Genomic DNA, 26,570 nt, shown 5'->3' with positions numbered 1-26,570 from the left:
TCTCTCATCTGTTAAAATTATTAAGGGAGGAAATAAACTCTCATCGATAACTATTATGAGCGATCGAAATGAACGATAACAGATATCTTCAACGATAACAGTTATCGAAGAGGATCCAATATTTTGAACACTAATAACTGTTATTTGTAACCAAAAGGTATAAAAATCGATATGTTTAATTATTTTGATCTCCGCATTTTTTTCTTTATACGTTGTGTACATTATCTTAAATTTCAATAATAACCAACTTTTTATTAATGATTTTTATTGTAGAAAATGTTGGAATAACTATTATTTTTGGTCCCTGCCTGCAGCAAGACGATAAGCCTCGCGCCGATCGCGGCATGTGTAGGTGTTGCGCGTTGATGCGCGTGTTGCAAGTTGCGTGGAGGTGTGGTTCCGTGTAATTTGGCAATGTCAGGCCCAAAGCGTTACGATTTGGCAATGGCCATGCCATGGTCTGGTCTCGGTGGAATCTAATTTGCGGGTGTTATACGGCATCGAAAAGGACGCGACGTTACTATCTGCAGGGACCCCCCACTATAAGCTAAAGCGTTCGTATAGGTTATAAAGGACCGAGCTCCGTACTATACCGCTGCACTCTCTCAGTGAAACTCTCGAAGGATCGTTCACCGACTACTCGTTACCTTACCTCCACGCCTGCAAGACGCGTGCACCATGAGGATTATAACTGTGGTATGTAGGCTGCCTTTTGTCTTCTCAATTTCAATTTCAATTGCAATTACTATTCCGCTTCGGCTCCGCACTCTTTCACTGTCCCTTTCTTCTGGCCAGGGTGGGTCGCGCGCTCCATTCTTTTCATACTTCTACGCTCTGTCCCCTGTTATCAACGGACCCAGCTATTAGACGCTCACGCACTCTATCTTTAAACACTGTAAAACAATCGGGAGGGTTTACTCTATTGATAGACTTGCGAAATTTTTACTTAAGAAGCTCACTTCAGTTTTTACACAAAATAGTTTATTCGTTTTTTGATTATTAACACTCCATTTAGGGTGTATTGATTTTCAAATGCTTCTATGGTGGTGCATATATTTTTTTATCTTTATCTAGACGATCAAATCCCAGAGGATTAAAATTTAAAATTAATTTAAAATAGTTTTAAATATATAATTTTTTTAATAGTTTTAAATAATTTTTTTTAAATCAATTTAAATAATTTTAAATTTTAGAAGGTATTTTCAATTCGAATTTAAAATTAATTTTAAATTACAATACTTTTTTTGCAGCATTTAAACGCATTTTGAGTAATTTGGATTCTGCACGAGTCCTCTCAGATTTGATACGAATCAAATTTTAATGCATGAAGATTTGCAAATATATATTCTTCATTAATATTATACTCGGAGCTACATTTAGTTTCGTTCGCATAAAGCCTGTTAGGACTCTGAGGACAATGAAAAACAATGACGACACCGGAGTGGTTCGTTTAGTGGTCGCAATTTTTACATTGAATAAAATCTGTAAATTTCCAATTGCTACAAGTGTCACATTGTGATAGGCAAATTGAAGTGATTCACGTTCATGTACAATTTGTGTTTCGCCTACAAACGCCGTGTTTTTGGTAGCAACACGACGCCAGCCGGTGATTTGAATGCCGGGTTAGCGACGACTTTGTGCTGGTATCACAGTGTCAATAATTATACAGTGTGTTAGAAACAACGTCGTACAGTGATTCAACGTTCATATTCCACTCTATACAAATTATAATCATTGTTTCTCTCCAACTCGAATAAATATTCGAGAAAAGTCTTCCTGAATAATTTAGTATACAAATTGTTATTAACAAACGTAGGTCAGGCAAGTCTTCTTACGAGCAACAGCTAGATTCTAATTAAATGAAAAATGAATCTATTGTTCTCGCAGATAGCTGTGTACAAGAGAGTAATCTCCATCACCATTTTTCCCATATAAATAACGATGTATCAGAACTCTTTGTACGCATTCTAACTCCTTGTGAATTCCACGATAAAATCAGTCGCGAACACCATTTTCCAATGCATAATATTTAAAAAAAAAAAGAGAAAATTAGAAAACAGCTGGTACGCATCTTCAAATTGCTACTCCTTGTTCACTTTCACTCCAGTGAAGAAATTTTAATTCGTTCAGAATAAATATAACTTAATTGCAAATAAAATTCTTCGAACTTAGAAGATAATAAAACTGGGGGCGAACGAAAATTAACCAACTCTGCTTATATAAATTGAGTTTCATAGCGTCGAATGAAATTTCCTCGTTCGCATTCATTTGAAAAGATTAATTAAAATTTTATGGAGTTTCAATTTTATTCAGTTTTATTTAGTAATTACAAATTAATATTTAGCAAATAGTATTTTTATCGAGTTTTATTTAGTAATTATAAATTGGTATTTAGTAAATAGTATTTTTATTGAGTTTTATTTAGTAATTATAAATTAATATTTAGTAAATAGTATTTTTATTTAGTTTCATTTAGTAATTGTAAGTTAATGTTTAGTAAATAGTATTTTTATTTAGTTTCAATTAGTAATTATAAATTAATATTTATTAAATAGTATTTTTATTTAGTTTTATTTAGTAACAGGCGGGTTACCCGCCCATTAGTAAATAAAGCGCAGATATGATTTTGATTAAATTTCTGAAAAATGAACGGGAACGAGGAAATTTCATTCGAGGCTATAGAATTGAATTTATAAGCAGAGGACCGTTGGTTAATTTCCGTTCCATTTACGCATTCCAGCTGATGCGACCGAGGTTCGTTATGAATTAACAAGTATGTATATGGAGCAACGGGTCGTGTCGCAATTTTGTGTCGCCTTTCGTACACGCGCGTCGTCGTCGTCATTCATAGAAAATTAATCATAATTAACGATACGGTATTTTCCTCCTATATTCAAAGAGCCGTTCTCTCCTCCATAATTCCTGTGGGAACTTTCATCAGCTGCCGGTTTCACTTATGAACTTCGCGCGTGAGATCGAACAATTAATTGTGCGGGAACACGTATGTATAAAAACGTGAGTAAAACTGTGATTTCTACATGTTCCTTTTGTGACGTTTGTTTGCCCGAGGGAAAGCATTCATAATTCAAGTTCAATTCTACCTCTCCGATGTCGCTTCCTGTTCCATCGTGGACAACAACATTGTTTGTTTAATTAACATACGAAATTATTGGTCAAAAAAACAACAAATTTAACAAGTACAATTTATTACGCGAATTTAACTTCGATCGATGTTGTAATAATTTCCATAAACATTGAAGAATGGAATTACGACGCGTAATGATAAATCGCCCATAAATTTAGACTTAATAACATCTAATAGCGCAGAATTGTTTAACGTTCTATCGGCGAAGACACGCAAGAAACTGTCCAGGGATCGACACATAGAGCGACTAACGAGTTGCAGCTGCTTTCACCAATTTAGTATATGAAACCTCCTGTTTCGGACGTTCTTGCGCGCTGATAAAACATCGTTTAATTCCGCTGCCGTAATTGCGGCGTTTAACAGCTCTGTTAGATACCGATCGCGAATGTTATAAACAATAATAGCTGTGTCGATATTGGTTTGTGAATTATGGGAACAATTTGAAACGTTGCGTCTTCATTAAATTTTTTATAAAACTAATTATTTTAATAATGATTCATTATTACTCCCCTCAAAATAGTATTAAATTTTTCAGATTAAAACGATACCAAACGTGATATAATTCCGACGATGCTTGTGCAATGAACGATGAAAGTGTCGGACGCAAGAAGGACGTATGAACAGGCCTTCGAACTGTTCCGGCGGCCGCAACACTCGGTGTCTCTTTCTTTCCCATACGCTGTCCTCCTTCGCGTCCGACACTTTCCTTATTCATTCCTCAAGTATCATCGGAATTGCGTCACATTTCGTATGATTTTAATCAGAAAAATGCCACGAAGATCGCACTCCCGCGAGAAAAGTGACACAACTCAAAATTGCAACATCTGAGACAAATCAACTTAAAAAATACTATAAACCTTTTATTGAAATAGTTTAAGCTTCTTTTAAATTCTCCCTCAGCTGGATAAATTGCTTCATACATATATTTTTCAATGACAACCTCAAAATTGCCACTTTTTGACTTGTGTCACTTTTCCTGAGGGGGTGTTGCAAGAATGCAATATCTGAGAAAAATCAACTTAAAGAATACTGTAAAACTTTTATTGAAATAATTTTAGCTTCTTTTAAATTCTCCCTCAGCTGGATAAATTGCTTCATACATATATCTTTCAATGACACCCTCAAAATTGCCACTTTTTGACTTGTGTCACTTTTCTTCCGGGGGTGCGATATGTTGACGAAAGTCCCATAGAAAAATAATGGAAAATAAAGTTCTATTATTGGATTATTGTAGATTATTTTAGATCAGTGGATTGGTGTAGAGGCCCTAGAGCGTCGCTGTTATTTTCTACTTTCGATAATTGTCCCAGGCCGGACCCGTTTTTATGGAGAATTTTATTATCGAATAAACACTTTGCATAATTGATTGCGGTCGGCATTTCATATTTATTTATCTGCAAAATAATGCAACTGTTCGTATTCTCTCCTTGTTCGAGTATGTAGTTATGTATTTTATTTTTCGAACCCACTAAACGCGTTACATCATCGAGTTTATGGATCGATTTCTACAGTGAAAATTGATCGATAGGCTTTTCACTTTCGTCTTACTTCGGCCGGTCGGTCATAAATAACGGTGGATGGACGCGGCCGAACCAATACACCGTTACACGTTGTTATGAATATTGCATATATTCCTTTAACTACCGCAGTTTTATTTCTCATTCACTCTACGATACTGTCTATTGTACAGAGTTACGTCATTCAGTATTTTTACCCGGCAGTCTATAAACTAGACTTTATTTATTACAGACGGTTATTGTATCGTGGAATTAATTAGATTAATACCTTCGAGGGTTCGAAATTGATTCCGAAATCGATCGACGATTTTCCGTTACGTCAAGCGCGCCGCCGCAATTTCCGCCCTGTTTTAATGAAAAATTCATTAATAACGAGAAAAGGAATTTTACAATGTAAGCTAGAAAGGTCCGTAATTAGCTGCATGCTGACGTAAACCTCGCGGATCTCTTTTATTAACGGAACTGCTGGTTTAATGGCGCAAAAAACAGTGTTCGTTACTGAAACCTGTAAGCCATAAAATTAGAAACAATTATCACGGTTACATAGGCAGACGGGTAACACCGCTCTGGAACAGCAATTTATTTTCTTTCTTGATGTGTTGAAATTCTTTATTCAAGCGATGAACTTTAATCAATAAAATATTTTCTTATTTATTCATTTTGGTGTAAAAGATCATCCAACAAAAGAGAAAATATCTTATTCATTAAAGTCCATTGGTTGAATAAAAAAATTGGGCTTCACCTTAAAATACCGGAATTACTTTCTTGCCAACCCAATAATATAAGGGTATTTCTAAATTCTTCTAATATTTCTACTGTTTCAAATTACACATTTTTCAATGCATAAAATCCGCTGTCTAAAGTATTCAATTCTAATGGCACGTCTAATTCTAATGAAGTCTATACTCGAGGAACGTCCAGTACATTTTTTAATAAACTTCAATGCTGTCTTTTGCCGTTGATTTAATTTAACATTTGACAAAATGAAAACGAATGTGATTCACACCGGACTATATTGGCCAGAGGTTTCCAATAAAGTAAAATTCTGAATGAAATATAGCACCTTGATCACCCGGTAATATTTTAAAAAATTTTAATGACACGTGTATTTATATCTGTATTTGCCTACGAAATATTTAAATTCGATATATGATATATTAATTCGAGAGGTGCGTTTGCAAAGTTCGTAGACGGACACTATTTTGTTTGAGCTTCGAAGACCGAGCCGAAAGTAGAGAAGGACAGCGCGACTCTCCACGTCTCTTTCTTTCCCATACGCTATCCTTCCTTGCGCCCGGAAGGCTCATCGTCAATTAAACCACTAAATACAGTCGAAATTACACCGTGTGTGGTCTTATTTTAATCAGAAGAGTGCCACTAGTAGTGGTTCACATCGATATAACCGAGTCGAGATCAGATTACTATAGTGGAGGGGACATTTTTTGCGTTTATCGTGTACGGCCTTTTTGCGTCGATAGAGAATTTACTGTATATTCGATAAATAATAATTAGACTGCGGATCTTCATGCAAAATAAAAATATTCCGCATTGATTGCTCGAAGTAGGAATAAAATAAAAATTGATTTCATCCCTTAACGACTTCGTTACAATATTCATGAATTTTTCTAATCTGTAACTGTTTTATATTTCACCCAACTAATTTCTGCGAATTATTATTATTAGACTACGGATCTTCATGCAAAATAAAAAATGTTCGCATTGATTGCAGAACACAGCGGCCAAACAGAAATTGTATTCTTTTTTTAATCATCTTATCAACCTGAAACTAATTAATGTTCTTAAATATTTTTAACATGTCCACTGCTTTAAATTGCGCGTGCCAATAATAATATATAAAAATCAGCGTGATTGGGAAGGAACATGATCGAATCACGAGGATCATCACTCTGGAACCGGACAGAACGTGCTCGGACGTAATAACGAGTGGTCGCGTCGGGGTTTCGAACGCGTCGTCGCGTCGCGCGTGGAGACCCAGTTTCGTCTCTTGTTAGAAACCAATGGCGGTGAAACTGTCCGACGATAAATTGCGAAAGCGCGGCTAATACGTACGACTCCGGGGGTAAATCACGGTTGCTTTCGTCGGGCATAAGCAGCCATCAGCCATCAGGCATCGACGCTGCCTGCACTCTCTACCTGCGCCACGCGGGCACCAATGTTTCCTGCGAATTGCAAAAATGATCCTGAGCTGCCCAGCTGCAAATTAGTCGTTGTTAAAGCTCGGTTTACGATCGTTTTTTCTCATTGCACAACGAAAACGTTGCACAAAGTCCCTTAATGAAATTCAAACAATTAGATCGGCCGTTGCCACAGCAGTCCTTCGGCTTAATTGGTTATGTTGCCATTAATGGGGCATTTTAACGGGATTATTTAGCGTCGGGTGATCATTTTGCTCGTTCAATCCGACGGCGATTTATCCCTTTATCGGGCAGCGATTCGTTTGATAGAGCAACCATCAAAATTATAACTTAGCACACACGATCATTATTAGACTATGGATTCTTATGCAAAATAAAATTTTAAAAAATGGACTGAAGTTAGATAAAAAATATATTTTCTACTGAAAATAATATAACAATTTTTGTCAGAAATGCATGAAATCCGCAGCTAGTAATTACAAATACTTTATGCAATATAAAAATTGCTCAAGACTATTGTAAGGGACTAAAGTTAAATAAAAATATATTTTCCATAGAAAATAATATAACAATTTCTGTCAAAAATGCATAAAATCTGCAGGTAGTAATCACAAATACTTTGTGCAATATGAAAATTGCTCAAGACTATTGTGAGGGACTGGAGTTAGATAAAAATATATTTTCTGTAGAAAATAATATAACAATTTTCGTCAAAAATGCATAAAGTCCGCAGCTAGTAATTACAAATACTTTGTGTAAAACAGAGATGGTCCAAGTCGATCGTAAGAGTCAAAAGTTAATTATGCATTTTCTATTTTAATAATTTTACCAAGTCTTCATAGTTTTATGTTTGACCATTTCTGGTATAAATACATAAAATCCGTATAATAAACATTCTATTATCGGACGTAAAAATACGTAGTGTTGCACGAAGAATATGAAAAATGGTTCGATTTCAACGAGACAGCTGGTCTTTGTGATTATGGTGATCGCGTCCTCGTTTCTCGACAAGTAGGAAATGTTGAAATATGTCCGGCGTGTTTCTGCCGAAGCTTTAGGAAACCGGTGTAACGCGAAACGGTACGTCCACCACTATGGCGTCCAATAAACGGCGTCTTTAGCTCACGCGCTTTCCCGTTTCAGCACGGGTTCGCAGGAACAGGCTCATTAGACAGCCAGACCGAAGAAAAAGTGAGAGCGAAGATATGTAGCGGAGAGTATATGTAGAAGATTCGCGATCGACACCGAAACCTATCGCACCGTGGCTGTGCAACGAGTCATCGGTTCGTTATGAACGTGTGTGACGAGATATTAGCCATGTTTTCTCGCGCATGAGCGCCCAAAACAAAAAGAAAGATAGTGGAGCAATGATATCGGCGGAACAATCTGTACAGGGTGTATAAAAAGTAATGGTCATCCGTCGTAGGGATGGATCTGTGGATCGGTGGACATTTGTGAAAGAAGCTTGCAACATTGTTTGTAACAAAGACAATTGTTGTTAAAGTTCGATTTTACGTCAATATCTTCTACTCATCGAGAAGAGAAAAAGTTTGAAAGGAACCACACCTCGCAAACAAATAGTATATTAATTATGCTTGCTTAAAGTTGAGCAATCTGCAGTGTTTTTGACACATAACGGCGCCGCCATATTGGTTTGCTGTCGTTGCCTCCCTCCCCGACCTAATCACCAACCAATTAATTATTCTGCTCAGTAAGCGGCTCGCGACCGTCACTACAAAGCAATATGGCGGCGCCCTTATCTGTCAAAAACACTGCAGATTGCTCAATTTTAAGCAAGCATAACTCCTGAACCATTGATCCTACAGGATCGAAACTTCGATCTGAAGGAAAAGCACAAATTTTGAGTCCGTTAAAGTGAAGAGCAGCCCAAATAGTTATCGAAATATAAGCTGTTAAAGTTTTTGCAAAATTAGATTGTGTCGAGTTATATGTACAGGCAAAAGCCTAATACTAGTTCACCTAACCGTATCGATGAAACAGGACATGATCATGTGCGTGCCTGGCTAATATCGCTGCGTGCGACGTTGACAAACTTGCGACCTTTTGCTGGTGAATGTACCGTAGAAATCGAGAGTGCGCCAGCACTTTTCCGACGTACTGTACTCCTCCGTGGTCCGCGGAATAATCTTGTAGCTCAATTAGATTTTAAATGAACTATAACTAATTGCGAGCGAGGCTTTCACAAGTTTATTGGCAACTCGCGGTTGTTCGATCGGAAATTATTAATCACGGGACAACAAGTTACGGTTCCCCTGAAACAAAAACGAGACCAATAAAAGAGATAATATCGCGAGCAAATTAAATCGGCAATCGTATAATCATGCAATTCCGTGTAAATAACATGCAAGAACAATTTCCAGGTATTTAAATAATTGATACAAACGGTGGAAAGCCATTCTAAATTTTTATGCTAACTGTTTCACATCTGTGAATTATATTTCAGTGTCGACGCGCGGGGAACCACGGGAAAATAAAAAGTACAGTCGATGGAGCGTGTTTCCGACTTTTTCCGTGACGCTATAAGCGTATTCGCGAGTTCTTTGTTGAAAGCGGTTGACAGCTCGCTTTCGTGGTAAAAAAAAAACAGCCGCGAATTCTTGCACCGTTGTAGAGATACGCATCAGTAGATACGAGGGCGTTCTACGCGGAGCGCTGCGAGAAATTTTTGACACGCGTTTACCGGTGAAATGTGGGAAACCAAACGCAAAACGGAGTGTGGGAAACCGTGGAAGAAACGGCGAGAGTGAAAATGCAAGGCAAGGGTTAACCGTAGTCACGGTTGGTCGGCGAGCGACGCGACGCCATGATACAACGTGTGCTCGTGCAACCGATATCTAATTTTCCAATGCTTCCTTAATCGATGCTAGATAGCAACCTTTTTTCCCCTGTCAAGCTTGCAGGTATCGGGCAATAACGAAAACGCCTCGAACAATGATTAACCGCGTATCGTTTCCGCTGAAACGATCGAATTATCGATATCCGACAACCTTCGGATTTCTCCCGAGTTTCTGAAACCTGCAGCGCTACAAGGAGGGTTGCCTACTTTTTCCCCGGGATATATTACCCAAAACTAAAGTATACACTGGTGGTCAAAATGATAAGGCACCTCAAGGTTTTTAGCAATGAACATTCATTTGTACATACACTTAGGAGCAAAACTGATCACGCACACTTCAAATCAGAATAACTTTTTTTATGAATGAACCAAACGACTTCAATTTCTCCGTAAGGCTAGAAGAATTAGTTTAGTAAATGACGTCTGAAAAATATGTTGAACTAATCCATTCGGTTAAAATTGTGAAAAACGATAGAAAAAATTGATTTTTACAACTTTTTTAGCTTGGCCAATAAAGAAAATTTAAAAGATCTGTTTGATCGACTTGTATTAATTATATATGCTCTGAAAATTTCATTGAAATTGGTTAATTGGTTTACGAGTTATAAACGATAAAAATTGGTAAAAATTGCAATTTTTCAAGATTCTCGGACTTTTTACCACTTTTGATCGATTATAACTTGTAAACCAATTTCTCGGAGCGTATATAATTTATACGAGTTGACCAAACACATGAAATATCAAAACATTTCAAATTATGTATATCGAACGGACTTGGGCTGTTTCAAATTTTCTGACAAATCTAGTTGTCAATTTTGAAAGTGGCTTAAGAGTTCATTCTTGGTAAGAAGACACATATTATTCACTTAATAATTGCTATTATTTTCATAGGAATTGTACACTTAGATACACTTACATACACTTAAGGAGTACGATAACTCTTAAATATCTGAATTTAAACTTAAATGGACTTGGCTCATATATGTATATTATAGTAACACACATATACAATGTCGATAGTTCAACCAGGTAGTATACTATGGTCTTCAGGGTCATACAATAGCAGAAATAAAAGTCCCACACTAGCCCCTTCTGGGGTATACATAATGTATTTTCCCCCACATCCGTAAAAAAAGGCAGAAATAAAAGAAATAAATTTAACGTTTCGTAATACTGGATTCACTAGTGTTGCAATACTCTAGTAAAATACAGTTCTATTTACAGAGAACATGAGGACCTTAAAAAACCCGCTTTCCCCTTACGGCTTTTCCTTACGTTATTTAATAAATAATGAAAAAAAAATTATTTAGTAAATAATTGAGTGATCTTAAAGGTTATGTAAGTTCATTGTGGTAACAAACGTCTCTAGAATGAACGGTATAGGATTCTGACTTCCAGCCGGATGGAATGCAGGAAAAATTCAGGGGAATAGCTTCGGACAAGGGCATAGCTCGTATAGTACTGTGTACTGTATACTAAGGCCGAGTCCTCAACGCCCATACGAAATGAATCACATTCACTCTCGCTGTTCCGCGCGAAGCCATATTTAGAGTCTAAACGGTTTTTCCCCTCCGTTCGTTTGGCCAGGCCCTGGTTTTCTCAACGGGAACGTTTCGCTCTTTACACTTTCAAATATTTGTTACGACCTTACGCGACGAACAATCGCCGCGCTCGCTCATACCGTTCGCATTCGAATTCGCGAACCCTTTCACGTCTCCTTTGCTTCCGGCGGATACATTTAGCCGGGAAACGGGACGACACCGTGTGTCATCTCTAGCACCCTCTTTCTCGACTAGCCTCTGGAGATCTTGAGAAATATACCTCGAGTTATTCACCTGCCGCGCTACTTTCGCATATCTTTCTGGTAGACCAAACGGGGGAACGTTTATTAAAAATGTTGTTTAATGTTCACAATGAATCTTTAAAACGTTCAAAAATATATGCCATGTACTGTTGTATGTCTTGCATTTAAACTCGGGGAAACAGTATCTTTTAAAGTAATAATAATAACTTATTTGGTGCATTAAAAACACTAAATAATAAAAAAAAAAATGAGGAAGCTTCTTTGAGGTTAACAAATTGAAAAAAATTAATTTTGTATGGAAATATTATTGAAGGGGAATAATGTTAGAATTGTAAAAATAATTTTATAGATAATTTAATATTATTTAAAGATAACACATTACTTTAATATGAAAATAAATTATTTTAATAAAAATAATAAAAATTAAAAATAATATTACTTAAACATAATATTAAATTAATATGAAAATTTATTATTATTGAGATTTTATACTAAATTGTTATAATATTAATTACATGGGGGAAATTAACTTCCATGTCTTTGGAAGATTATTACAAAACTAATTGCTCTTCCACTTTTCTTCTTCTACTTCAAATGTTCCTACCTATCTTTTAACTGATTTTGTTTTTCTATATTTTCTAGTGTTTGTCTGTACTAAATAAATCAAGTTAATTTATAATTATATTATAATTATTAATATGTATATACAGTAAGGAGCATAACTAATTCAACACACTTTAAATCAGAATAACTTTTTTATGAATGGACCAAACGACCTGAATTTCTCTGTAAGGCTAGAAGAATTAGTTTAGTAAATGACGTCTAAAAATATTTTGAAAAAATGCATTCGGTCGGAATTGCGATAAAAAATAGTAACAATTGAGTTTTATTACTTTTTTATTGAGAACCAATAACGAAACTTTAAAAGATGTGTTTTGTAAACTCGTATGAATTGTATGTATACGTTCTGAAAATTTCATTGAAATTGGTTTACGAGTTGTAAACGATCAAAGTTGGTAAAAATTGCGATTTTTCAAGATTTTCGGCCTTTTACCACTTTTGATCGTTCATAACTCGTAAACCACTTAACCAATTTCAATGAAATGTTCGGAGCGTATACAATTTACCATATACAAGTTGACCAAACACATCTTTTAAATTGTCGTTATTGGCGTGACCAGTCAAATTAATTTTATGCACTTCGTTGTTTAAAGTCACAGTAGAATGCATAATCTTCAGAGAATCTGTGACTTTCTTCTGCTGTACTGTTTTGGTAATTCAAAATTGGGTACGTTGCATTTAATAAACCTTTCGAACAAAGAAGATAAGCAACGAAACAAATGCTGGTAGCGAACGTGATAATTAATGAACAATTGGGAAAGAAAATAACAACGGAAAAAAAGAGATAGGTATCGAAGTTCGATACAATTTTATAAAGCATTTCCGGTTTCACCAGGACTCTGAGTTCACCCGTTAGCTAACAAGTCCGATAATTTAGTATGCTATGGACGTTTGTTACGCACATTGAGAGATTGCTCTTCGTTAAACGGGCCGGAGAAACGACGGGACGTCCTTTCATTACGCCGTGAGACTAATTAAAATACGTCGGCGAGTAAATTAATCTGACGCGAGTCATCGATCGTGCCCAGCTTCCGCTACGGAAATACTCGCGAGGAAAGTCTAGCCGAGACATTTTAACTACTTCCTCGCTTGAAACACGATATAATCAAACGCATGGTTCTCCTCGCGCCGTATCTAGATCAGATATGCGTTACGCGTACGCCTAGTATGTGCTGCAGCCCAGAATGCAATTCGCGAAATGTGACCAGTTACCGGTGCCATGATTCTTTTTTGTCTCTCTCAAAGGCAACGGTTTACCTTCACCGTGAAAGCGGCCGTTTGTTGGCGCGTTGCTCGCCGGAGCTGCCCACCCGATCGTATTGCGGTGCACTGGTCCGGCCGATCAGTCCGTTTGGTGAAAGATGATTTTGTATGATGAATTGAATGTTTAATATCTCACTCAATTTAATAAAAATTGTAATTAGAACAAGCATTTAAAACTGAAAATTTCCTGAGTATGATTTTTGTTCTCTTGTGAACCGAACTTGTTTCATATCTCTAAAATAATTTTGTTTCGAGATGGAGAGCATTCTTTTTCCTTGAAAATGCATACAAACATGATTTTGTCTCATGTCGCTATTTAATGCATCTATGCCTTACTCAATTTAATAAAAATTATAATTAGAACAAGCATTTGAAATTGAACATTTTCTGAGTAGGATTTTCGTTCTTTTGTATATCGAACCTGTTTAATATTTTTACAAAAATTTTGTTTCGAGATGAAGAGCATTTTTGTACCTTGAAAAAATGCGTATATTAAAAATTTAGATTGAAGTTCGCCATTTATTAAATAAGTAATTCTTAATGGACTAATGAAAGTTGTCGAATGTATTTCCCTTTGACATAGAATATCTTTTCAGTTCCAAATGGAATATTTTCAGTGTAGTTTTCCTGATGTCGTAAGAATCATTTTCACCTTCATCCTTCTTCAGGAATTATTATTTTTTAAAGTTCATTTTATGAACATTGTTTATTTGAAAACTGAACATGGTTTTCCAAAGCCAAACAAAATTCCTTGAAAAATGTGTATTTTACAAAACATCAAGGTCACCTTGAGTTATTAAAAATCACTATACATTTTTTACTTCATAATGTTGTAGCTGATGATCAAACAAAAATCCAACATTCCAAATAAATTCCAACAAATATTTTTAACCGGCTCGTTCTAGTCGAGAGAGTCGATCAAAAATGGCGGTCGCTGGCAACGTAAACAGAATGTGTAGTATTTTGGATAATAGTTTTCCTGATCCGGTAGAAGTCTGCATGGCGGAAATAAATCGAAGTAATCGCAGCAAATAGGAACATTGCCCTCGGCTACCGCCTTTTATCCAAACAATAGTCTTACTTTTACTTTCGAAAGAGTAGTTCAGGACGTCTTGATCAGGCCGACCGCAACGTTGCCCTCTTTCTCTTTCTATTAATGTTAATGCGGTACTCGAAAGGTTGTAAATTCACCTGCATCGTGCTATTATTGTGCAATATGTATTTATATAAGATAATGTTTCAGCCGAAAAGGTTCGAGATCGTAATCTTTTTTAGTCAGGCGAGCCACGATAAAATCTGAACGAAATACAATAATTCACTCCTCTTACACAACCAAAACTGATCAAATGATCGCTAATTGAAAACGCTTTAAATAATAACCACAGGCGTCTCGAAGAAAGTGCTCTTCCCATGTTACATTTCAAAATAAAAACAAGATTTAATTAACCAGTTACAGGTTTGATAGCAAAAATAATAGCTTGGTGCATTCTTGATCGGAAGATTGTGAAATAAATCCGACATTGTAGGTGGAATTGATTTAGACAATTACACACACCTGGAAACAGGGGAATGGAGCTGGTGGATAAAATAGTCTCAGAGAAGTATTTTAAGATAGGACAGGTCTACGCCGCGGCGCTGTTCTTCCTTTCTCTGGAAAGTCAGACCTAGAGGGCCTAGACAAGGCGTGGTAGAACCTGGCCGGGGCCGATTGCTTTCAACTAGATCGACCGAATGTGTCCGTACCTCTCACTGTATGTGACTGGCATGCTCTAACGCTGATTATAGGAGCCCTGCCTAGGCGTCACGATTTTCCCGGCCAGATGGAGAGTCATTAGACTATACACGCTTCCATTGAACCAGCCCGCTCTGTTCTCGGTAATCATGACGAACCAGGGAACTACCACGGTTTCGTACGACTTTAATTGAGCCCGGCCGATGATCAGCGACGATAACCAACGAGAAACATTGATTTAGCTACCTGAGTCCCTTCGATGTCCTATAAACTCGCTGATCAAAATTGTCCGGGGGTTGTGAGGACCGATGATGAACATTGACTCCGTGTTAGCTATTTGGGTTCCTTCAATGTCCTCTAAATTTGCTGATCAAAATTGTCCGGGGGTTGTGTGGACCGACGTGGAACATGGACTTTGCTTTTTCTACTTGAGTCCCTTCGACGTCCCCAAAACTCGCTGATCAAAATTGTCTAGGAGTTGTGAAGATCGATGATGAACATTGACTTGTCTTACCTACTTGAGTCTCTTCGACATTCCCTAAACTCGGTGATTAAAATTGTCCGGGGGTTGTGAGGACGATGATGAACATTGACTCTGTGTTAGCTACCTGAGTCCCTTCGACGTTTCCTAAGCTCGCTGATCAAAATTGTCCGGTGAGTTGTGTGGACCGACGAGGAACATGGACTCTGCTTTTGCTACTCGAGTCCCTTCGATGTCCTCTAAATTCGCCGATCGACATTGTCCGGGGGTTGTGTGAATAACGAAGAACATTGGTTTTGCCTTGGCTACTTGGGTCCCTTCAATGTCCTCTAAATTCGCTGATCAAAATTGTCCGGGGGTTGTGTGGACCGACGTGGATCATGGACTCTGCTTTTTCTACTTGAGCCCTTCGACGTCCCCAAAACTCGCTGATCAAAATTGTCCGAGGGTTGTGAGGACCGATAATGAACATTAACTTGCGTTAGCTACTTGGGTCCCTCCGATGCCCCCAAAACTCGCTGATCAAAATTGTCCGGGAGTTGTGAGGATCGATGATGAACATTAACTTGCCTTAGCCACTTGGGTCCGTTCGACGTCCCCTAAACTCGCTGATCAAAATTGTCGGGGAATTGTATGGATAGATCCCTCGCAGCTGATACTTTCTCGCGCTGGGTTACAGAGATAATGAAGTTTCTATCGACAAGTGTGTCGATCGTGAACTTCCTTTCGGATTTCTTGTCTAGTCCCGGGTAGCCTAAGCTGATTGCAGTAAAGAGCTGTTTCTTCGGAGGCTTGAGGGGTGCACCGGATTCAGTGAAGCGCAAAACGAAGCGCGAACACTCGTTCTCATTCAGGTTTTTGTCGATGTCTCGGACTTCAATTCATCTTAACCTAATTGCTAGCACTGTTTTCTACATTGTCCTAAATTGAGAGAGCGCGCGCCTCAAACCTGTCAGGGTTTGGAAATTGAAAGCAGTGACGTCAACGACTGTGCCGGAAGGGAGCATTCTTTCTCGAGTAGCCATTGTCTGTCCGGATCATTCGGGAACGACCTTCGACGGTCGATTACGACACGTTCATTAATCATGTGGAAGTCGATGCTGGACGTTTCGTCAGCCGGAGGGGAACACGTTACCCGAAGAAAGGATAGCCGCATTTTATCACGGGTCGACTGGAAATTAATCGGCGCACGCTCGGGGAGCATGATGCATACGGTATCGTTCGAAAGTGCCGCGACGACGTGTACCTCCCTGTCTCAAGGACAAGCTGTGTGCCAAAGCCGTCTCGAATATTCCGACAGCCTCGCGTTCTCCGGCGATCCCGGCCATCGATGTCGATACTATCGTCGTCATCATGGAATCCGATACCGATCGAAGGCGCCATACCGTGTAGCCATCTACTCCGGTGACATACTCTGCTAGTTGAATTTCTCAGTGGAAAAACCAAAGGAAACGGAGAGCAGTTGCGAAAGAGGCTCCATTAAATTGTTATAATTATGTGGACCGTTACCCAACGTCCCGACAATTCAATTTCCAAGCGCGGGACGCGAACGAAACCGTTCTATCGTAAAGTTCTTTCGCCCCGGGTTATTTAATTTTCAAATTACGGATCGAGTAAAAGTGGCGCATAAATCGCTAACTCCGCGGTGGAAATTCACACGTAACGAGCAGGAATCACCGGAGCGGCGAGAAAGAAACACGGCTTGATATACAGGGTGTACCAAACATGTTGCATTTCCTCGAAGGGATTCCTGAGGCGATTTAGAATAACTTTTCCCTTTACGAAAATCTTCTCCGAGGTTCCGTTGCGGAGTTATCATCGAAAAACACTGACCAAACATTGGGTTTCGGCAATGGCCGGGGCGGAGTCCGTCCGCGCTCAAATTGGTCCACGTTTTTTGATGATAACTTCTCAACAAAGCGTCGGAAAAGATTTTCGCAAAGGAAAAAGTTGTTCCAAATCACCTCAGGAATCCTTTCAAGGTAGTGCAACATTTTTGGGACACCCTGTACTGTTTCCTTTCCCGTCTAGTATCATCTGGAAAACGTAACCATCCTGGTATGCATCCGAATTGGAATAATTAAATCGGGCGTCGCTTTCCGTAGGCTTGTGCGAGGCGTGTGCCTCGGCTTTATGCAAGAATTTTCTCTTACGTCGTATTCCGCGGCTGGTTCTACGCCTGGTTCTATTATACATACCGCAGCATTCCGAAAGAAGGCATCGTGTAATCGTACCCGCCGATACACGTATACGTTCCTCTGGAAACAGAAACCGTGTTACATGCTCAATAATATACGAACATGCATTAAGTGTGAAAAATGATCGCCGACGTTTTTGCCGGTTCTCCCGTTCCACTTAAGGAACTTCGAAAGCCGGACAAAACATCGACGGGGTTGGGAAAGAGGCGTGCAAGAAGAAACGGGTGCGATTACCACTTGGTCTTCGCGGAAAAATCAAATGCAGTTACGTGACGATGAAGGGGAAACACCGGGTGAAAGATAGGATAAAGTGAAATGCAACGAAAGTGTGGGAACCGAGCGATTGAAAATTTACGATACCGGTCAACTAATTGCACGGCGGCTGTTATTGCGCTGCTATAAAGGGTGTAGCCCGCAAACCAAATTGATTTTCGGTCAAACCGTTCGATAGGGATCCCAAAGAGAACCCTATGCGACAAGTTTCGAGTCGGTACCCCTACCACAAGGGTAGTTATAGGGTGAGCACTGTTTTATAAATCATGCCCTATTTCTTCTGTTCCGCTCGACATAAAATTCCGAAAAAATTCACAAACCTTCTACCTAGTAGCACACGCGACACTGAATTATTTCAGAATTTTTCCTCAAGCACACAAAACTGCCGATTTCATGTCGAAGTTTTCAGAGTACCATTTACATATTATTTTTTTAAAAATCGACCTTGCAACCAAAAATTCTGAAATAATTCTGTTATCTGTGACATATTAGGTGGAATGTTCACGAATTTTTTCGTGATGTTTTGTTGAGCAGAACTTGAGATATTGGGTATAATTCATAAAACGAAGTTCACCCTGCAGCTACCCTCGTGGTAGGGGTACCGACTTGAAACTTGTCTCGGAGGGTTTTCTGTGGGAGTTCTATCGAATTGTCACTCTTCAGCATCTTACCAGTTCGAGCATAATGCAAAAAAGCTATCGGAAGGATTAGCCAATGGGTGTCTAAATTAGTCAGGGCGAATGTATAGGTCTTATACCTCTTCGGCGAGTCTGAATAAATCGCCTGGCAGGTAGAAGTAACGGAAATCCCGTTATAGGTGCTTCGGCCCCCTGCGTAACCATTGAAAGTGATAGTTGAAATGACAGTGTTTCCTGCAGGCCGAGGAACGTGCAGCGATTTTAACGAAGGAATCGGGTTCAGAGAAGCATGGCTTATAATTACCGTAACAAGCAGAATTCCATGAACAGTGGGAGTGTGCTGTGATTCAGTGCATGAAATGGAACCTGGCGCACTGGTCGGCTACGCAGAATTCATCAGAGATATTTAAATAGACATATCTAGACGATGTAATAAAAATAACAAGATACACCCGAGAAGATCAGCTTGTGATTCATTTAGCGTGCTGCAAAAAGCGACACTCGGCAACTTTTTCCAGTGGGTCGTCGCGAAGCGAGGCGTGGTGCCAGTTGTCTTCTGCGCGAGCATTTGCTCTCGGTTCAAGGAGATCCAGAAGCGACGGTGTGGCTCGCCGTGCAGCGAAACGGCGCAGAGCGGCGAGTTACGACGCTCTGAATCTGAATCTCTCACGGTAAGCACGCCGTGCAGCCATAATCCTGCCTCGCCCCGTATTCGGGTCAACCGAGTAGTAGAAATTACGTAACACGTGTGCGCCGGGGCGGTTCCCACTGACAAGAGTCGCTCTACCGGAAGTCGGGAGCACGTCTTGCCTGCTATAAGGACGTACGGCCACTCTATCGGCCATGGGAAATCCTGCTTCCAATTGGAAAATCCTCTCAAGGATGGATCGAACCGAACCATAAGTATTACAAGGAAACGTTCGCGCAAAAGCAGAAGCTTGATATGCTAATCACTGCAGATATTTATGCATTTACAGCGAAATTGAGAAGATGACATTCAAAATTGTTGATGTATTTTTACAATTGAAGATGTCAACATATATTTTTCCTCTATTCTTGCTATCGATTCAGACCATTTTTATTTTGCATTCAGATCCGTCTATTCATCATCCAACGCAGCTGAAGACACGGCGCGTAGACATTTCTGCAGCCGCGACAATGTTGCTAGGCCTGTTGTAGAATTAATACAACAAAAATATCCTGGTAACAAGAGCCAAGTTTCTATGGCCGTAAAAAGTTGTGAGATCAAACAAAATACGGCCAAGTTCGCTTCGATGTTCTCGATAAACTCGCTGATCAAAATTGTCCGGGAGTTGTGAGGACCCAGGATAAACATTGACTCTGCCTTAGCTACCTGAGTTCCTTCGTCGTCCCCTAAGTTCGTTGATCAAAATTGGCCGGGAGTTGTGAGGACGCATAATGAACATGGACTCTGCTTTTGCTAGTTGAGTCCCTTCGATGTCCTTTAAAATAGCTGATCAAAATTGTCCGGGAGTTATGTAAATCGACGAAGAACATTGGTTTTGCCTTAGCTACTTGAGTCCCTTCGATGTCCTCTAAATTCGCTGATCAAAATTGTCCATTAACCCAACATAAACATCTTGGTAACAGGAGCCAAGTTCCTGTGGCCGTAAAAAGTTGTGAGATCAAACAAAATACGGCCAAGTTCAACCTTAGCTTAGAAATACCTTTTGTAATACTGAAAAAAGCGTTTGTAATAATTAGTTTAAAATAACGGTATTTAATGTGTAAAGTGTTACATGGAGGGTTTAATTATTCAAACTTGGCCGCTAAAAAGTAATGGCTAAGTTTGTATAATTTAGCCCTCCATGTAACTCTTTAAAAATTAAATAGCGTTCTTTTAAACTAATTTTTACAAACGCTTTTTTCAGTATTGCAAGAGGTATTTCTTAGCTAACGAACTTGGCCGTATTCTGGCTCCAGTGCCGAGTTATAATCCTCTGAAAAACGGCTAAGTTGTTTCGTGTAAAAGGAGGCAGTGCGAGAACTTGGCTGGTGCACTACCGTGCACCTAGATTTGGTTTTACTAAGATTACATTGGTTTGGTTAGTTGGAGGAACAGATACATTCTGCAAGTTTGATGGCGTCGTAAAGATATCCGGAACTAATGCTACAAGGACGTACTTTTCTTCTCTAGCGTCTGAACGCGACAAGTGTAGTGCTCGTTTCAAGTACGTTCGTTTCTCTTTTACTTTTACCGAGTGCGAAAGAACAGCGAGTTCTCGCGGACAAGCAACTTATATAAATAAGTTGTGTCAGTAAAAGCGAATTAATGGATACCCTTTTCCTTCTGGGACTAAACATTCCGCACTTTTTTTTTGTACAACCCCGTAGATTTCGACGAGAATAATCCAAAAATGCAAGTCTCAGGAAAATTTTTGGTCCCGGAAAGTAAAGACGAACAGAATTGATAGAGTGGATATAAACGGTTTCGAATGACCCACAGTGTGTCGAGTATATGGTCGTTCGGGAAAAAAGTCATAACTAACTTAAACTATATAATTTTCGAGTAAAGTATGATACCTTAATACTTTTTAAAATAAAATGCAATGACGAATCGATGTTTTTTTTACTGAGTTATTTTTGATGGACTTGTTGAAGTCGTCATTGTTCCGCGACGGAACATATTATATAAATAATACGCATAAACTAAATGATATACATACACACAATAACAAAAATACTATTACAGAATATTATAAATATAATATGTAGAATAAACATAAATACTGTAGGAAATGAATTTACAGATTATTATGTAATAACTTGGACGCGTTTGCGATTGACTATGTTCGGCTCCAGTTTCACGTCTGATACTTCTGACCAGGGCGGATATCGTATAAACAATTGAAAATAAGAGACTGTATATTTAGAATAACATAATGAGTAAACATAGTGTCTGATCGTTTCGCGCGGACTCAAGTGGGAACTCGATAAACTACGTTAAAAGCGTGGACGGCGAACGCACGCGTCTCAACGTCAACATAAATTTCTACTATTTTTAACATTTGTGTATATTTATGCACTTAAGGTCGACTGTTATATCAAGTCTAATGTGCTTTAAATTAATATAATACAAAATCTCAAAGGAACCTTGTGGTACTTTCTTTAATACTCAATTGGAAGGTTGTAATTATTTAAACAATTTTAAACCTAAATATATAATTTATAAGAATAAAATTGAATACATACATAAATACTTATCAAATGTCATGCGTTCAAAAATAATTGCAACAAATTTCTTCGGAAGACTACGCAGAAAGCCGCCGAGCGCAGGCGTCTTAATATGGTTTTTTATTAGTGTCTCCACTTGACCAAATTTGAGCAGATTAAAACCAACGCGAAATTGAAGTTTAATATTTCACCAATTACTGTAAAAAAAATTCACGGTGATACCTCGGGGTACTTTTCTTAAAACTTGAATCAAAGTTGATAAATGTTAACATAAAAAATTGGGAAAAATTGCGATTATTTCAGAAAAAATTTTGAGATTGAAAAAGATTATTACAATACTAAACACACCCTATAAAAATCAAATTAAAAAACCAAATCGCATGTTTAAAAAAATGCACGGAATTTGACAGTGAAGTTTCAGCCTCAATTTTAATAACAAATTGATTTATTCAGTTAAAATTGAAGGTGGTGTAAGAAACTACGTTTTGTTACGAACATTCTAGGATACATAAATTTGCAGATCTTACGCTTTGATTTTCGGTGTTTTTTCCATTGGACGACACACTGTGGCGACCGTAGGAAAAATTGAAACTTAACATTGACACTGGTCGGGTGCAACGTTCGCATGCAATACCCGACCTACCGCATTCTGAAATGTGCGGGCTGCTCGCTTTACATAACAAAGCGATATTTTCACGCCGGCCATTTTTCCGTGGAACGGAACCGATCCGGCCGAAGTGTCGGTAATAACCCGAAGATCGCTGGAACATTTCACCGACATCGCCATAACACTTTCCTTCCTCGGTACGTCTCGGGCCGCCTCGCGGCTGTGCATTTGCACGGTTATGAACGTCGGGCCTGGTTCGAGCGAGCGATAAGGAATTTCGAGCCGCGCATACATACCATTCGCGCGTACCCGAGTTCACCGATCCGCGAAACTCGCTCTCTCCTCGCCATCTTCTGTTTCCTATTGACTATAAACTGCGCGCCGATGCAGATCCGGTTTCGTGCCTGGAAACTAGAATAACAGGCTGGTCTGCCTGCATTCTATCGCTAATCCGACTATTTCGATTACGACTCGTGTGACGTGATAAAGGCAATTCCCTCTCTCCCAGCACGATCGAGCCTCTGACCCGTCTGACATATGACGGTCCACTCCACTAGCTCTGTAGCTCGTACCGGAATTCTAATCGTTCCGTCGTCATCCATAAAACACAACAATAATCCACTTTTCAATCCCTACAAATACGTCTCGAAAAAGGAAATTGTAAAAGGAAAATCGGAATACGAATCGACGACGATGGCTATCGAAAAGATAGCGTGACGCGTGCGGTAAAGAGAACCGTGTTATTACGCGCGCGATTTCAACGATGATTATTGAAATTATATACGACAACATCGGCATACGCTTATTTGTGGAAAGTTCCCGCCGAGCGATATGAAAGTTAACGAGAAACCTTGAAAGCTCCAAATTCAATTTAACGTATCCTGAAATTTAACGTATCCTGAAATTACCCTAGCAAGATCGACTCTAACTCAGCTAACCGCTAACCATAAGGACCCACTTGTACGGATTAATATCCTCACGTTTTGATTTAACGATTTCTGTTCCGCAGGTAATCCCGATATGCTTCCTACTGCTGATAGAGGCGAAGCGAGTGGAGATCCGGCCCCGCGTAGCGGAACCGCAGGTCTATTACGAGGAGGATGACAGTCAAGCGGCCGAGGACGACTTCAATCCGGCGGTGTACCAACCGCGTACCCGTGCGCTTCCTTCGCCGCGATCGAAGGACGCCCTGCACCCGTCGAAGCCACCGCCGGTCCAGACCATCCGTAATTACAACAAGGTCAACGACGATGGATCCTTCACATTCGGTTACGAGGCGGCGGACGGTTCGTTCAAGGAGGAAACTCGAGGAACCGATTGCGTGGTGCGCGGTAAATACGGCTACATCGACCCCGACGGCAACAAGAGAGAATTCACGTACGTTTCCGGCAACCCTTGCGACCCTAACGCGCCTAAGGACGACGAGGACGATCTGTCCGACAAGCAAGAGGAAGAGGATGTGAACGCCCCAGCGAACTATCCGTCGGTGAGGCCGGTACCGAGACCGGTCCGACCAACCTATCAGCAACCGACCACCCGTGCACCGCCAACCACGATTTTCCAAACGGAGTATCAACTGGACGACGACGCTAGCCAAGAATTGGGCGAGGGCGACTACGTGAAACCGTCGCAACTGAGAGGAGGCGGCGCCTATCGAACGCCCCAGCAGCAGGCCTACGTTCAAGTGACACCGTCGACGGCTCTGTACGAGCCATCGCCCACGCCCAACCCCAACCTCTACAGACTGGCCTCCCCGACGACACAATACCAGACGACAGCGTCGCCTGTTCCTCGCAACCAGCCTACGGTGTCCTCGACGGCCTATCACACCCTGGAACCAACCACCCGGCGTCCAGTAACGCGTCATCCGAAGCCGCAATCGGTTGCTATCACTCCCCGACCCCATGTCGCCCAGGTAGCCGCCCAGTATGTCTCCCCGAGTAGCACCGAGCGCGCAGCGTTAGCGTACACCCGCCCCTCGGCAGTCACTGTATCGCCCAATCTACGCACCACGACACTAGCTAGCGCATCTCACCTTGACTTTGCCGCCGAGCTCGAGCGTTACGTGAACACCGTCGGCGTGCCCGCCAGTCCCAAGCACCACGCGCAAGCGTCGCCCCAACCATCGAAAGCTAAAGCACCTGTCGCCGCCGCAGATCCCATCTACCAGTCGGAGCTCGTGTACGATCCCTCAACCGGTCAGTACAATACCCAACTATATCAGACACTACCCCAAACCGTGGGCGACTTCACCCTAAGTCACAAACTCCAACCATTCGTAGCCCAGCCCCAGTCCTACCTTGGACTGCAGCAGTTGCAGCAGCTACAGCCCCAGCAGCCCCAGCGTCAGTCTCCGCTTTATAAGCAACCGGTTGCCCAGCCAGCCCAAACCGTTCCCGCTGCTGCTGCTGTCAACCAGCCGCAGGAAGTCCTGTACAGGAAACAGCAGGCACAGCTACTGCAGCAATCGCAGCAACTGTACGCCCAGCAACAACGCCGCCAACAGCAACAGCAACAGCAACAACAACAGCCGGCACAAGCGCACAGGCTCCAGTTGCTCGAATCCCAGACGCAACCCCAGTCCTTCTACTATGTCGCACCCGCGAGGTCCTCCAACGGTGCACCCCTTACCGCAAGTCAAATCGATCACTACCTTCGAGCCAGCGCCGCTGGTTACTGATCGATGTTCCAATCGTGAGTCTTTTCTCAGTATACAATTCACAGGGACACCCTACTATCCTTTTTATACCGTTCGAACCGCGTCGCGTCGGTAGGCCCCTGGCGGCTATTGGCGATATATCTAGCGTGACTGTGCCGTCAACAACGAGTGCCAGGTCCGGAACATTTCGTTGAACGTCGCTCGAGAACGATCGGAATTTCACGGTTCGCCGGATTCTACGATGGGTCCACTCTCCGTGCCTCGCGAGAAGGCTTTTGTTTGTTTGTTTTTTTTTTACGTCGGTTCTTCAACTGTTATGGTTTTAAGCGACGGGACCTACTCCAGTTTAAGGTGGGGGAGTTCCGAACCACCTTGGGCACCATAGTTTTAACTGGCAGATGGAATATTTCGAAAGGTGCCGGGACAGCGGGATTCGAACCCGAGATCACGGAGTTCGCGCAGTCGCGCGCTCTACCCGCTGAGCCACTGCGCGCTTCTCGCAAGAAGTCTCCTGGTAGCTAAAGTGTGTGACGTTAAAGCCTAAGTTTGCTTCTTACGCGGCACGGAGAGTACTTGGTATTCGTGCATGCTGTTCTAGCGCATATCTAAAACGTAATTATAAAGTATTTATATATATATATATATACATATGTACTCGAGTAACACGGAGCTGCAGAAGGGGGTGCCGTTCTTTTCAGAGCTCGCGAACGTCATGCTAGACTCTGATCCGCTTTTATGGATTACGTTCGGGAGGAGATCGATCCAGAGAGAAACGGAAAATTTCATTTATATTCCAACGGCGCAGCGACGAAGGGGCCTCGCGAGGATAACGAGAGTGTCGAGGGGGAGGGGGGCGATTTCTAGAGCATTTTTCCACTGTTTACGTTGAAAACGATTATCGTCGGGAGTGAAAGTCAATGACTTGACGCAACACTCGCGTACACGAGATACATTACCACGGCAATTTCTCATCGCGTCGATCCACACGGTAACATGCTATACCGCGCGGATTCCGCGCACGGACACACGCCAGTCCACACCCATACCACCGCCGGGAATATCCACCGTGTACACGCGAGCAACGTTTCAGACACGATCCCGGCCCACGTACACTCGGCTCGTTTGATTACAAAACACAAATACGTAGGATCGAACCGGATAAACATTTGCTGTCGTAACGATGACGGTACGGTTCAATCGGCCGGTGATAACTTTTCCCAGACACGCCGGTAATTAACGCTCGCCCGGGAAATTAATTAGAAAATGTATATACACAAGCGAAGCAGCACTATGTATTGCCGACCACACAACTCGTGCTAATTATGACGTTATTATACAAATCTTTGTTTAATAAAATTTTGTACAATCTTAAAACGTGACAGAACCGATCAAATGCATAAAACGACGTCCGCAAGACAGGGTAG

The 26,570-nt window shown here is 40.6% G+C and overlaps 1 protein-coding gene across 2 annotated transcripts; it reads left to right on the top strand.

The window, feature by feature from the left end:
* The first annotated feature begins 559 nt into the window (after positions 1 to 559).
* LOC143212599 (uncharacterized) lies at positions 560 to 26,520 on the top strand. Of its 2 annotated transcripts, XM_076431539.1 has the most exons (3): positions 560 to 696; positions 23,497 to 24,685; positions 24,770 to 26,520. In XM_076431539.1, exons 1-3 carry the CDS (start codon positions 679 to 681, stop codon positions 25,165 to 25,167), a joined length of 1,605 nt encoding a protein of 534 aa, XP_076287654.1. In that variant the 5' UTR covers positions 560 to 678; the 3' UTR covers positions 25,168 to 26,520. The 2 variants fall into 2 exon arrangements, with proteins under 2 accessions (XP_076287654.1, XP_076287653.1); XM_076431538.1 differs by having other exon boundaries at positions 23,497 to 26,520.
* Positions 26,521 to 26,570: the final 50 nt, after the last annotated feature.

This window comes from Lasioglossum baleicum, chromosome 10 (genome assembly GCF_051020765.1).
Source record: "Lasioglossum baleicum chromosome 10, iyLasBale1, whole genome shotgun sequence".
In the NCBI taxonomy this organism is placed as follows: domain Eukaryota; kingdom Metazoa; phylum Arthropoda; class Insecta; order Hymenoptera; family Halictidae; genus Lasioglossum; species Lasioglossum baleicum.
This window is presented reverse-complemented; position numbering and strand designations above follow the sequence as displayed.